Source organism: Notothenia rossii (assembly GCF_949606895.1).
Source record: "Notothenia rossii genome assembly, chromosome: 3".
Taxonomy (NCBI): domain Eukaryota; kingdom Metazoa; phylum Chordata; class Actinopteri; order Perciformes; family Nototheniidae; genus Notothenia; species Notothenia rossii.
This window is the reverse complement of record NC_136901.1, coordinates 82,845,698-82,861,488: the sequence shown is the minus strand read 5'-3', so window position 1 is coordinate 82,861,488 and position 15,791 is coordinate 82,845,698. Positions and strand designations below refer to the sequence as shown.

At 39.8% G+C, this 15,791-nt stretch overlaps 1 protein-coding gene across 2 annotated transcripts; it reads right to left on the bottom strand.

Moving 5' to 3' along the window:
- Positions 1–8,174: 8,174 nt before the first annotated feature.
- On the bottom strand, positions 8,175–14,992 carry znf518b (zinc finger protein 518B). Of its 2 annotated transcripts, XM_079670046.1 has the most exons (3): positions 14,639–14,992; positions 14,207–14,332; positions 8,175–12,805 (listed from the first exon to the last, which is right to left on the bottom strand). In XM_079670046.1, exon 3 carries the CDS (start codon positions 12,773–12,775, stop codon positions 10,310–10,312), a length of 2,466 nt encoding a protein of 821 aa, XP_079526172.1. In that variant the 5' UTR covers positions 12,776–12,805; positions 14,207–14,332; positions 14,639–14,992; the 3' UTR covers positions 8,175–10,309. The 2 variants fall into 2 exon arrangements, with proteins under 2 accessions (XP_079526172.1, XP_079526171.1); XM_079670045.1 differs by lacking the exon at positions 14,207–14,332 and having other exon boundaries at positions 14,639–14,990.
- Between the last annotated feature and the right edge of the window lie 799 nt (positions 14,993–15,791).

Sequence of the window (15,791 nt, the reverse complement as noted above, 5' to 3'; positions counted from 1 at the left end):
CTGTCAATGCTGCAAAGTCATACCTCCACTGTATGATTCTATCCCACATTGAATACTGTTTTACAAACTGGTCGTTTGCTTGTGCCACACACCTGAAACCCATAGAACAGCTGTTCAAGAGAGCTATCCAGGTGTTTGACAGAAAGCCACAGTCATAACACCACTGTACCATCCTTGAAAATCACAATTTCTTGAGTTTTTGACATTTTTTATGTCTTTTAAAAGTATGTGTTTTTAAAAAAATAATATTTACATGGGCTGGCCCCCCTCCCCTTGGGGGAATTCATCCACAGAAAACACACTGGACGCAGCACTAGGTCAGAAACCAGAGGAGACTGTGAAGTCCACCACAGACGGACCACCTTTGGACAAAATGTCCTCTCCATTAAAGGCAGCTCATTGTGGAATAGCCCCCCAACTGAGTTACGGGATTGTCCCACTCTCAATAGTTTTAAAGGTCAACTTAAAGAACTATTGAGCAACAAACAGACGTGTAATCACCGCTAAATAAATGCACTTTAACACAGGGGTATCTCCTCTTGCACTTTATGTAGCGCTTTTTATCTTATCTTGCACTTTATATATCATAGCTGCTACATTGTACTGCCATATGGTAAATGCTTGTATGCTGCTCATGCTCTTTCTGCATATCATGTATTTTATTTTTGCTGTATATATATATATAAATGTCATGTTCTTATATGCTGTATGTGACGGGGCTACTATGGAAATTAGCTCAGAGCTAAAATCCGGCTCATTTACACTTGTAAGCATTATTTTTGTTTTAAAGTGTTCATCAATGTGCACTACGGTGGCCCTGAAGAAAATTAAACATTAAAATATGTTATCGATGTCCCCATTCCCAGTTTTGTTTTGGGAACAATTGCGATGTTTACTATGTTTTGGTAGCTCTTAACAAAACAGAATTTTTGTAAAAGACTACGACTCTAAAAGGCAAGCTTGTGATTTTAACACTGTTTCGATGAAACAATACATTATACAATATTACGACTTTTTGCCATATTTTTAACACAATATACTTGTACCTTTTTATTTTTTTTGTGGTTGTAGGGCTTCAAGATATTTTGCATGTCATGCATAAACAAGGTGTCATCTTTTCCTTCAAACTGACGTGCTGCCCGTTTTACAAAACAAGTTATTTTTCTGCTTCTTCATCCTCTGAATTTTCCTCCCCCCGTCCCTCTTCCTTCAGCCAGCACAACAAGAATCAAGGTGGATCTGTGAAATGAAACACCTCTTCCCAAAGCGTGACTTCCCTATTGAGAGCATGCGTCTAGGGCAGTAGGGTCTAAACCAATTGGCCAGATAAACTAACATGCAGAATGTACGGTATGTTTGAAGACTAACCATTTATCCAGTTCAAGCTGTCTTTAAGATGTGACATTGCGCTCTGACTATTTCCCGTAAAATTGTGAAAAACTATTACCTATTCTTAAATTTGACCTCTTGCTGCTTGGTTGAAAATGATAGTTGAAAAATAACTTTAAAAAAAAAAACACTCAAACAGCGAGGGACATTATACTGGTGAAAAAAACTCTCAATTCTACAGATGACTCCCCCCACTCAACGCAATAAGTCCCTCCCTCCACTCAGCAAAGCATCTAAAACTAAGGACCCCACTAAGACGACAGTTTGAAAACTAGCTATGGATCTGAGAAAAACCAAGTCTCCCCCCGTGAGTTGCAGCCAGGAACAAACTCCTGGACTACCATCATCACCACCATTCTGGACACCCGAATCTTGCAGTACTACTGCTGCTTATTTTGCTCCTTGGGCCAAGACGTCTCTGTTTATGGACACAGTGAAATCAGTGTTGGTTGATATTGTGGAGGGGGTGATACATCGGTACAGAGAAGAAATATGCAACGGATGCCGAGTCATTCACCCCGGCCAGAGGCAACACGATTGTCTGAATGACATGCCCGATTTTTTCTTCAGAAACAATTACAACGTGTTAATGAAAAGACTCTGGCTCACCGACTTCATTACTGAGATCGACCAGACTCTTATTGATAAAGACATTTTCACGGATGATTGGAGGATCCGAGGCGCTTCGGAGGCTTTTCTGCACAATCTCAAAAATTGTAGACGCCTCAAGGAGAGACTTGAAAAGATCCATGCCGAGTTGGATGGAGAAGAAGAAGACTAATAACCTGCGGTTGGTTGAAGCCAGGGATTTTTTCTTTTTCGATACATTGACTTTTTCTTTAAAATAAAAATGGGGAACTACTATGCAAAACGCTCGGTATATATTGATCAGAATGTAGTCAATACCCTTTTAATAAGTGTGGTGATGAGGACGATTGAAAACAGAGTGAATAGTGATCCCCGTGTAAACAGAATGGCTGAAGTTTGTAAACTAGAAGACATTTTGGATATCGTTCGTTCTGGCAGTACTATTCCTGGTCATTGGGAAACGATTGTAAACGAAACATTTAAAGTGGTCCTGGAATCTTCATTTTCCGAAACATTCTGTAACATTACCGAAGAAATGAAACAAACATCAAAAGTGTATCATGTGCTCTCATTGTATGCTCTGTTTGTAGATGTAATGCATATTTGTGTCAAAAACAGCATACACATGAATATTTTGACTGAAGTGAAAAATCTCCATCATGATATTTCCAGTAATCTGGGGAATTCTAAGCTGGAGACGGTCCTGGGGATGTTACAATCAGTATAACTATTGATTTTGTGTGTGAAAATGTTTCAATGTAAATAGGACATTTTTTTTTCTTAAATAAAAAAAAGTGTTTTTTACATTTTAAAAACTGTTGTCTTCATTATAGCAAGGGGAGCGTGTCTGATACATGTGTATTACAGTCCTTCACATGCACTGTTGTCTTCATTATAACAAGGGGAGGGTAACAGTGAAGATGTATGATAGATGTGTATTGAAACGTGCGTATTATACCCCCACAGAAACACAGAAACATGGAAACACAGAAAACACTGAAACCACTGAAACAAAACAGAAACACTGAAACACCGACACATAGAAACACAGAAACACCGAGACACAGAACTACAGAACCACAGAGACACAGAAACACAGAAACATGGAAACACAGAAACAAAGAAAACACAGAAACACAGAAACACAGAAACACAAAAACACAAAAACACTGAAACACAGAGACACAGAGACACAGAACCACAGAACCACAGAAACACCGACACACAGAAACACAAAAACACAGACACAAAGAAAACACAGAAACACAGAAACACAAAAACACAGAAACACCGACACACAGAAACACAGAAAACACAGAAACACAGAAAACACAAAAAACACAAAAACACTGAAACACCGACACCCAGAAACACCGTAAACACTGAAAACACAAAAAACAGGCTTGTGTGCTAGTATGGTTTTTGAATAAACACATCAGTATTTTTAAAAGTCGATGGGAAGCTGATACTATTTGACTTTTTAAAATAATGATGTGTTTATTCAAAAACCATACTAGCACACAAGCCTGTTTTTTGTGTTTTCAGTGCTTTTTATGCACCCCCTCCACAATATCAACCAACACTGATTTCACTGTGTCCATAAACAGAGACATCTTGGCCCAAGGAGCAAAATAAGCAGCAGTAGTACTGCAAGATTCAGGTGTCCAGAATGATGGTGATGATGGTAGTCCAGGAGTTTGTTCCTGGCTGCAACTCGCGGGGGGAGACTTGTTTTTTCTCAGATCCATAGCTAGTTTTCAAACTGTCGTCTTAGTGGGGTCCTTAGTTTTAGATGCTTTGCTGAGTGGAGGGAGGGACTTATTGCGTTGAGTGGGGGGAGTCATCTGTAGAATTGAGAGTTTTTTTCACCAGTATAATGTCCCTCGCTGTTTGAGTCTTTTTTTTTAAAGTTATTTTTCAACTATCATTTTCAACCAAGCAGCAAGAGGTCAAATTTAAGAATAAGTAATAGTTTGTCACCATTTTACGGGAAATAGTCAGAGCGCAATGTCACATCTTAAAGACAGCTTGAACTGGATAAATGGTTAGTCTTCAAACATACCGTACGTTCTGCATGTTAGTATATCTGGCCAATTGGTTTAGACCCTACTGCCCTAGACGCATGCTCTCAATAGGGAAGTCACGCTTTGGGAAGAGGTGTTTCATTTCACAGATCCACCTTGATTCTTGTTGTGCTGGCTGAAGGAAGAAGGACGGGGGAGGAAAATTCAGAGGATGAAGAAGCAGAAAAATAACTTGTTTTGTAAAACGGGCAGCACGTCAGTTTGAAGGAAAAGATGACACTGTGTTTATGCATGACATGCAAAATATCTTGAAGCCCTACAACCACAAAAAAAATAAAAAGGTACAAGTATATTGTGTTAAAAATATGGCAAAAAGTCGTAATATTGTATAATGTATTGTTTCATCGAAACAGCGTTAAAATCACAAACTTGCCTTTTAGAGTCGTAGTCTTTTACAAAAATTCTGTTTTGTTAAGAGCTACCAAAACATAGTAAACATCGCAATTGTTCCCAAAACAAACTGGGAATGGGGACATCGATAACATATTTTAATGTTTAATTTTCTTCAGGGCCACCGTAGTGCACATTGATGAACACTTTAAAACAAAAATAATGCTTACAAGTGTAAATGAGCCGGATTTTAGCTCTGAGCTAATTTCCATCTGTAGTCCCGTCACATACAGCATATAAGAACATGACATTTATATATATACAGCAAAAATAAAATACATGATATGCAGAAAGAGCATGAGCAGCATACAAGCATTTACCACTTGGCAGTACAATGTAGCAGCTATGATATATAAAGTGCAAGATAAGATAAAAGCGCTACATAAAGTGCAAGAGGAGATACCCCTGTGTTAAAGTGCATTTATTTAGCGGTGATTACACGTCTGTTTGTTGCTCAACCATTCTTTAAGTTGACCTTTAAAACTATTGAGAGTGGGACAATCCCGTATCTCAGTTGGGGGGGCTATTCCACAATGAGCTGCCTTTAATGGAGAGGACATTTTGTCCAAAGGTGGTCCGTCTGTGGTGGACTTCACAGTCTCCTCTGGTTTCTGACCTAGTGCTGCGTCCAGTGTGTTTTCTGTGGATGAATTCCCCCAAGGGGAGGGGGGCCAGCCCATGTAAATATTATTTTTTTAAAAACACATACTTTTAAAAGACATAAAAAATGTCAAAAACTCAAGAAATTGTGATTTTCAAGGATGGTACAGTGGTGTTATGACTGAGGCTTTCTGTCAAACACCTGGATAGCTCTCTTGAACAGCTGTTCTATGGGTTTCAGGTGTGTGGCACAAGCAAACGACCAGTTTGTAAAACAGTATTCAATGTGGGATAGAATCATACAGTGGAGGTATGACTTTGCAGCATTGACAGTTAAGAAAAGGTCTAATTTGTTTAAAATGTTGCAAGTTGAATTTAATGGTATTGGATACTTTCTGGATATGTTTCTTAAAAAGTCAAGTGCGAGTCCAATATGACACTCCCTGTTCAAGATACTTGAACTGGGAGACTAGTTCTATTTCTGCTCCATTTAAAAATACATTGGATCCTTCGATTTTGATTGATCGTTTACTGAACATCGTCGTTGAGAGTTTTTTCACCAGTATAATGTCCCTCGCTGTTTGAGTCTTTTTTTTTAAAGTTATTTTTTCATCTATCATTTTCAACCAAGCAGCAAGAGGTCAAATTTAAGAATAAGTAATAGTTTGTCACGATTTTACGGGGGATAGTCAGAGCGCAATGTCACATCTTAAAGACAGCTTGAACTGGATAAATGGTTAGTCTTCAAACATACCGTACATTCTGCATGTTAGTTTATCTGGCCAATTGGTTTAGACCCTACTGCCCTAGACGCATGCTCTCAATAGGGAAGTCACGCTTTGGGAAGAGGTGTTTCATTTCACAGATCCACCTTGATTCTTGTTGTGCTGGCTGAAGGAAGAGGGACGGGGGAGGAAAATTCAGAGGATGAAGAAGCAGAAAAATAACTTGTTTTGTAAAACGGGCAGCACGTCAGTTTCAAGGAAAAAGATGACACCGTGTTTATGCATGACATGCAAAATATCTTGAAGCCCTACAACAATAAAAAAAGATTGTGTTAAAAATATGGGAAAAAAGTCGTAATATTGTATAATGTATTGTTTCTTCGAAACAGCGTTAAAATCACAAACTTGCCTTTTAGAGTCGCAGTCTTTTACAAAAATTCTGTTTTGGTAAGAGCTACAAAAAACATAGTAAACATCGCAATTATTCCCCAAAAAAACTGGGAATGGGGACATCGATAACATATTTTAATGTTTAATTTTCTTCAGGGCTACCGTAGTGCACATTGATGAACACTTTAAAACAAATATAATGCTTACAAGTGTAAATGAGCCGGATTTTAGCTCTGAGCTAATTTCCATCTATAGTCCCGTCACATACAGCATATAAGAACATGACATTTATATACATACAGCAAAAATAAATACACTATATGCACAAAGAGCATGAGCAGCATATTCAAGGATGGTACAATGGTGGTATGACTGTGGCTTTCTGTCAAACACCTGGATAGCTCTCTTGAACAGCTGTTCTATGGGTTTCAGGTGTGTGGCACAAGCAAACGACCAGTTTGTAAAACATTATTCAATGTGGGATAGAATCATACAGTGGAGGTATGACTTTGCAGCATTGACAGTTAAGAAAAAGGTCTAATTTGTTTAAAATGTTGCAAGTTGAATTTAATGGTATTGGTTACTTTCTGGATATGTTTCTTAAAAAGTCAAGTGCGAGTCCAATATGACACTCTCTGTTCAAGATACTTGCACTGGGAGACTAGTTCTATTTCTGCTCCATTTAAAAATACATTGGATCCTTCGATCCTTAAAACTAGAATACTGATGGCTGGCTTACGCTACAAACTTCATCACCTTTTAACAAGAGAGTAAGTATATAAAACGTTATTTTGTATATTTTACACATCAGCAGAAACAGAGAGAGATGGCAGGACACTGTGTTTTAGAGAGAACCCCTCCCCCCTGCGTCAGCAAACGGCTTGCGCGGTAATACCATCGCCCAGATGGTCCGCTTTTAGTTTCCCAGACGGTGCTTGTCAGGACTCTTTTCACTTCTGGCGGCGGGGGGATATTTCCTTCTTCTTCCTCCACATTGGGGGGTAATGGTGAAAACTCTTCTCTGATCTCGCTTTTTGTTTGCGTTTCTTTGCTTTTTGTTGCAAATATCTTGTACGCCGCTGGTTTCACAGTATTTTCTTGATGCACTACTTCTTCCGATACAATGGTTGCGTGGAGATCTCTGGAAGACACCAGAGTTAACACAGCCCAATCTGTTGAGGTCAACGTCGCTTTAACACTGTGGGGTCCATACGTTTCTCCATTCTTCAGATTGTAGAAATGCAGTTCATTCGCCATATAGTTGAATACGTATCCCCAAACATGTTCATTTCCCAGAAGCCATTTCTCTTCAAGATCTTCGACCGGAGGTGTTTGAACCCGGCACAGATACTGCATCCGTTTCTTGATTGGCGCTCCGGACGGATGGCGGTAAGTTGTCACAGGCGTCTCGCTGATTAAACCCATATCGAGGCGTCTCTTGGCCATTTTTTCTTTTTGGAAAGATGACTTGATGATTGGAAATGACTGGCTTTTTATCTGCACGGGGTTCTTTTTTTTTATCTCACTCCACCCCCTCGGTCTTCTGACATCACATAATTGGGGCGGGCCCTTCTGTCACTTTTATGCATACTAATGTGATGGAAGCGGCATTTTGTTTTAATAGACTTGGGGGGGCGGGCCCACCTGTCACTTTTTATGCATACTAATGTGATTGAAACATTTTTTATGATACACCATAAGGCGCAACGGTGGGGGCTTTTCATACCTGTGAATACACATCAACCCCCTCCTATCGACGGATCTCACACCTACTTGGGATATCACAACTACTTGAGATCTCACACCTCGAACAAAGGGGAGGCGGGACTTAGCTCATTAGCATAAGTAGGTAGAGGTGTGACCTGTCACAGCACCTGTCACTTTCTATGCATACTAATGTGATGGAAGCGGGATGAATCTTACTACTGAGATCTACTATGTAAAGGTTATATACTGATCATGAGCCCTTGATGTAATGCAATTCTGTTCAACAAACGGCGAGGCTATGCAATATTTTATCATGTTTTAATAGAAAAATGTAGTTACACAATTGTTATTTATAAAAGCATGAGACACGATAATGCACATTGAGAATGTAATACATTGAGAAGTGAATAAAGGCAAAAAAAAAAAACATTCAGAAATAATTGTGACACATTTAAATAATAATAAAATAAACAATACAGCACACCAGCTTTAGACACTGCAGCGTTAGACAAGTAAAGCACAATGTAGACGAGGCTGTGGAATGGTTACCATCTCCTAAAGAGTATGAACACCATTTATCACATTTTATATGTATAGGTATTTACACGATAAAAATATGTTGATCAAAACATATTTACACAATATAAACTGGGCAAGACAAACCTATAAATGTAATCGTAGGTCTATCACTTAATACATCATGGTTAGATTTTAAACACAACACGCTGCTGTTGTAATGCTGTTGTAAACCGTCTGTAAAGAGAAAGTTTGTGACCTTTCAATGGTTACTAAAAAAAGACAACTTTAAACCCAGGATCACCAGTCACTTAGTATTTACATAATTAAAAACACACGCACGTGGTTTTCTGTTACAGTTGTGAACTGAGGTGCTTTTATCAGATCCATTATGCAGCACTATTTAAGGAGCTACAGAGGCTTTACATTGAAGTACATTAAAGACAGGAAACTGTATGGCACAAGATTTCATAACACTCAAATAAATCTCAAATATCTGCGATACATTCCACATTGAAATATCATGAAACTGGCAAATAAGAAAATAGAGTTTATCAATGAGAACGGCCTGCAAAGTGGTAAATACTGCTAAGAAACTGGAGCACATTATAAGAATAATAAGTACAACTGTGACAATTCACTTCACAAAACACATGCAAACACAAAAAAAAAGCTGGCAACCCTCTTTTTTTCTGAAACCCCCCATGGTTCACAACACATCCAAAATGAGAACAAACCCAGCTTCCATTATTTACACCTTGCATTGGTCCAGTCCATTTGATGAAGGTACCAGTGACTGTTGGTCTGGGAAATAGTCATGCAGGATTTCCCAAATGTAAGAGTTTGCAAAGAGTGCCTGAATGCACCACTACACTACGGAGTGATACCGATTGCTGCACATATGACATTGTCTGCGTTCCCATAATGTCTATTTAACATGTAACAACAAATGCAGAGAAAGAGACACAGCTGACTATTAAAACCTCTGTAGGCTTGCAAGTGCTCACTGTCAAAATAAAGTACTGTTAATGAATTGTTTTCCTGTGTTGTTTTGTGCGAAAAAATGTAATACAAAAAAGGCTGTTCAATTGACAATTTATATTACATTTTTGCACAAATCAAACACGTTATCATATTTTAAATTTCCAAAGATCAATCAATTCTAACTATTACATTTTCCTCACAAACATTTTAACGGTTCCAAAGAAATTTGTTTAATTCAATTAATTGATTCCAGCTTATTGATGGAAACATTTTCTGGTTTCTTTAATCCTCTATAATACTTAATATCTTTGAGTTTTGGAGGGGAAAAAAAGACATTTGAGGATCATCTTGAGCTTCAGTGAACACTGAGCAACATACTTATTTTCACTATTTAAATCAACAGTGAAAATACTTTTTAGTTGCAGTCCGACTTGATATTCACCACAGATTTGTCCATCATTAAAATTGTGTGCATATTATGATAATGACTTTGCCTATATTCCGGTTTCGGTTCCCACACAATTTGACAATCTCAGATGCACCAAATTCAATATGTGTCTTAGAGTGGCCAGATGCAAAACATAAGTGATGCAAAAAAAAAATGAATACAGTATTTTCCTTTTAATTTTTTAAGCAAACAGCATGCATTATTTGTGCCTCAACTCTGACTCTATTGGTTCATCAAACTTCTGAAACAGTACTTAAACATCTGTGTATTTCTAATCTACAACAGAATATGGTCCGTGTTTCATCCATTGCACTTAGTATTTCTCATCCCATGCCTAGATAAACAACATAAATGTAACACACAAGGTTCCATGATAATCAGAAGTCATTTCCTTCTAATCTAATGCTGCCTTAGAGAGAACAAATGTCCATATAGTGTCCTTTTTTAAGTATTTTCAGATAAATGTCCAGTGATATTATCTGATAATTTCACTGAAAGACTCCAACAGTGCAGCCCATTACCTCATACTTCTGCCCCATCACTTTGCTCAGCCTCATTTTGAAGATGTTGCACTTTGGAGCGCCCTCCAAGGCTCCTGTTTCCAACCTGTCTGTCCTCACTCTCTGACGGTTGGTCCGGGGCTTGGGGTGATTGAGCACCACCACGGGCTGGTTTGGGCCCGGGCGCTTCACCAGCTGGTCTCCCTTCAGTGGCATCGGATAAATAACTGTACTGTCAGTCAGACTGGACGCAGGTACCGGAGTCCTATATTTGGGTATTCTAGGTTTTAGTCCCTTCTTGGTTTTTTTCCACACGCCTACTTGCACCCTTTTCAGAGAGACAGTCAGAAACTTTGACATGTCATGCTCACTTTGTGCCACTTCCTGTGGAGGCGTTGTAGTGGCATGTGCATTTACCTGTGCGTCAACTTTGGATTTCTCATCTTTTACGCACGAGTTTGACTCAGGAGTGTGGTTGCATTTAATTTTGTCCGTTAGCGTAGTATTATTTTGTTCCTCTTTGACAAGGAAGTTGTTGAGGGTCAGTGAAGGAGGGTGTTGAATGCCTTTATCCTGCCCCTCCACTTTTATAGTATCGATTTTCCGGTCAGTCAATAAAAGGTGACGGATAATGGATCCATCTATAGTTGACATCCGACTGAAGAGTTTCGATTTTTCTGCCTCCATCGCCTGCTCTGTGCTGTTCGTTGTGTTGATGTTATTTAGAATTGTACAAACAGAACTGTTGCTTTTATCCATCACTATACCACGCAGAGCCATTACCAGCGGTTGAAAGGAGCCTTGGCCGTCCTCTGATTGTTGACTTAATGAAAACACAGAAGATATGATGGGAAAACCCTCAGACTCTGGCAGGTCTCCTTCTGCCAATCTCTCATTGGATCTCACTTCCTGGACCCAAGATGAGACCTTTGAATTTGTGCGATTACAAAGGGCCGGTGTTTTGCCTGAGTCTATTGGTGTCCTGGGTATTGAAAAGGAAGAATTTGCAACATTATCCTTACAAACTGAAATGGCTGGAGGTCTCACTTGGCCAGCTGAGAGAACATTCAAGGAAGGGGAGGCAGATTTTTGCTGCTTAAAACCAACTGCCCCCTTCTTTGTTTTCAAGTTAATGTAGTCCTCTTCCCTTATCTCCCCGGGTTCAAGTTTTACATGCCGGGACACATCACTAGGAATTACTTTTACGTCACTTTCCTTCACGGGTGGAACACCTTTGGAATGATCAATTAAATTCCTTCTATCATCCACCGCTCTCTGAGAAACATGTGCTCCCTTGTTTTCTCGATGCAGGGCGCCAGTCGACCTTGCCCTGTTGGCGATAACGGAGTGCAGATTTGCGTGGTTCCCCAGATCTCTCTGAGCAACTCTGATCCCACAGTTTCCTTCTCTTACAGGATTCACAAGAATTTTGGGAACCTTGTTTGGAACAACTTCATGATATTCCAGATTGATTATTTCCGGCAATGTTCTTTTTAATCCAACTTTGCCTTTGCTGACTTGATTCGGGAGGTTTTTGGAAAAATGTACCGGGACAATTGCAGGACGCTCCAAACTCACAGATTTGGTTTCACACTGTTTCCTGTTAATAGTGCACATCCCCATATTCATAGACTTAACTGTGTTTGTGTGATTTAATGCAGATAAGATTGGCTGTCCTAGTGCTGCGTTTTGCGAAACTGTGGTCCTTGTGTCTTTTATCACAGACTCGTTTCCCTGTTGAGAGACGATCCTCAGCTTTAGCTCCTTTGTGCCGTTGACAGTTTTCACCTCAACAAGTTCCACCATACAGCCATTAGGGATCGTAATTTCCTCGGGAAGAGAAACCGTCAAAGCTCTGCTGTGCTGAAAGAGTCCGTTCAAAGGGGACAAAAGTTCTACACTACCATTAGTAGCATTTGATACATTAGTGTGCAGTGTTTTGCCTCTTTGCTCATCTTTACCCAGCCTGGCTACAGATGAGCTCAGCGCAGGTACTTTCACCCGAACAGTCGGTCGAAGCAATGATGGATCCGCAGTGGAAACACTTGATAAAGCACTGGAGGCAGGAACATGTGGATTTGGAATCATGCCAGTCTTAACAGGTCCTTGACTCATGACTTTACTATGTACACGCTCAATGTGATTCACAAGGCACAGCCTCCTCATGTAGCCCTGTCCACAGTGGGGGCAGTTGAACGGATACTTTGAATTGTGTTCCTTCAGGTGAGCATTTAACTCTGCCTCACTGAACGAGACTTTGTTGCAGTAAAAACAGTAAAATCTCGTCCCCTTGTGCTCCATCACATGCTTCTTGAGCTCTGCTGCATCTGTACTAGAAAATCCACATTTCGGACAACACCTCACGTTTGAAGAGTTCAAAACACGATCCAAGAGAGGGTTGGGGTGTCCGCTGTTTGCAGACGACAGCATGCTGTGATAGGTGACAGGAATCATGTTGAGCAGGTCATCTGGCAGCCATCAATTCTGCAATCAGACAGAGGAGTCAGAGAAGAAGCAATCTGGATCTGATAGCATAAGCGGCGCCAGGGGGGTGCTAGGGGGTGCTGAAGCTGCCCCTAGGATAGCCATAGCACCCCCAAGAAATGTATGTCTTTTTTAATTTTTATTTGTGAAATTCATAATTTGAAAAATGATCAATTCGAAAATAATATGCAGAATGTACAGAACAAGTTCTTCTGGGTCTCTGCGTTTCATTCAAGCTCGGCTCTGTGTGTGTGTGTGTGTGTGTGTGTGTGTGTGTGTGTGTGTGTGTGTGTGTGTGTGTGTGTGTGTGTGTGTGTGTGTGTGTGTGTGTGTGTGTGTGTGTGTGTGTGTGTGTGTGTGTGTGTCAGACGCGCATTTAGTGTGATTAAGCGAGCGAGAAAGAGAGAGCACACCGTGCCAGGGACCGTGTTGTTAGACTCTGTTTAGCTAGCTGCACTAACGGATAGAAGGAGCTGTTTCTACAACAAGGTGAAGGGAATGTCCTCTCCTGTCAGACTGAGGGACTCAGGTGAGCCAAAGGACTCTTGAGTGTTTAGATAGTTAACTTTAGTCTAAGTTATCTCAGTGGGTCTCAAACGGTTTGGTCACGATTTATGTAAACAATTATTTCCGAGGCACACTTTCATATGATCATTATAGTTGTAAAAAAATAGGAGAATAAAGGAAAAACAGTTATGAAATACTATATGACAGTAAAACAAGAATACACTTTAAAAGGGGAGTGATTTGTAAAATATCCATAAAGAAAAAGTACATCTGTTTACAGTTCTGTTTCATATGGGTGTTGAGAGATGTATCCATAGATCTCTTAATTTTGCTCTCTAAGTGCACCAGATTGATGCATTTAACATCAATATTAAAAAAAAAAGAGGATGTTAGGTCCACCCCCCACTTATAAAAATAGAGCGTTACCCCTGCTTACACCTATATGCCGTGAGCTGATTATCGAGCCTTCATTGTAACAAGTATACTGTGTATGTGCACGTGGGGAGTGTAGCAGTAGAAAATACAACTGTAGCGCCCGGTAGATTAAAGGTGGGGTATGTCATTTTGGAGAAACCAGCTCGAGTGCGCTATAATTTGAAAATACATAGCCGGAAGAAATCTGATACTTCCTTCCCCTTCTCCAACACACACATGACCAATGAGGGCACGAGATAAGTTTGTGCACAGATGGAATGCTGACAGGCAGGTAGGCCATCCAGTTATTTTAGCCGGGCCGGCTTGGTCGTGCTTTTTACAGTACTACGGCTTCCACAGATGAACATTTTTTATGGATTTTTTGTCAAAGCACTTAAGATATTCATTGCTATCGGGATGTTAAAAGCATTCCATGGAATATAACAAAAAGTGTATCTCGAGCCGGTTTCTCAAACTTACCTACCCCACCTTTAAGGGAAAACCCTAAATGTTTGAGCACCATCTGTGAAACGTCAAGCTCCCCCACACGACACCCAAAAGAAAATCTCTGGCACCGCCACTGTCTGATAGTGAGATGTCTCCCACCTGTGAGAAAAATAATAGTTGATGCCCCTACCAATGCAGACATTCAAACAAGGCCTATGCAGACCCTCCCCCCTCACACACAGCTCCTTTTTTTTTTCACAGCCTGCAGCTATTTGATCTTCAGGTAACGGAAAGCAAGAAAAACACAAAAGCGGTTCACTGAATTAAATGCTGTTGTCTAAATTCCCTATTGTTCATGTTTTCATCTGAATACTAAAAAGGCCCACAACAAGGGGGGCCAACAAAGACGACGGGCCGAATATGTACTGTTTATTTTGTCTACAGAGTCAAATCGTACATACGTACCTTATAGGAGTGTTTGGTTTTCATCTGTTAGAAGTTTTTAAATGGATAAATCCTTCCTGTGGGCTTGATATTAACGCCTGAAACCGCGACAAACCAAGTCGCTGTGCTTTAGCTTGGAGTCTCAGCTAAGCTAACTCAAAACCGGAAACGGGTTCATCTCTCCTTCAAAGTAAGAGCATGGAATACTAATAATAAATGGGCCTGTATGTGCTTTATTTGGCCTCACCCCTGAAACCGGCTACCTTAAAGGTAAAACTCAGGCAGTCCTAGCATTTACCTCCTTGATTGTCAGGCGCCTAATTCTCCTATCCTGGAAGGATCAAGCACCTCCCAAATTTACTAAATGGATAATAAACACTATGCATTTCCTTAAACTTGAGAAATCCGCAAGTTTACAAATATTTGGACCCCCTTCCTAAATTATTACGACAGTTTACAGATCCCCCTAAACCAGGATGACTACAGCAATAGTTTGTTGCAGCAGCAGCAGCAGGACCCCAAGATCTGGAATTAAGGGGACGGGTGGGGAGGGTTGGGTGGGATGCAATGCTATTGAATGTATATTTCTTCTGATCTCAATAAAAACTGTTAAACAAAAAATAATAATAAATGGGCAGTAATCTCATCAAAGAAAAACGTGTTTAACAATTTGCAGCCTACATGTTGTGTTAGTTTTCGGTCTGCAGTGGTGGAACCTATAAGTCTGCGGGCTATGCATTTTTGAAATGATCAGACAGCAATTTTTTCAAACATTTCCATATTTTTCCCTCAAACTGAGTTATCTTTGTATATACAGTAGGCTACCTTAAAAAAAATCATGTATTTCCTTAATCGGAATCAGAATCTGTTTTATTTAGTTTATTTACCAAGTAGTAGGTTTACACATACGAGGAATTTGCTTTGGTATAAGTAGTGCATAGAGAGACAAATAAAGAATAATACGTAAAAAACAATATATATAATTATGAGGGAAGCTGAGTGCAGTAAACTTTTGTAAAATATGACAATATACTATTTTCAAGTGGAGAGTTATGCTGATTTGAAAAAGAGGTAGCATGGAGCAGAAATGTGCAACATGTTGTACAGGATTTACAATAAAAATCACAATGTATGTAATGTACTGCACTATATATAAATGGATGACATTAAAAAA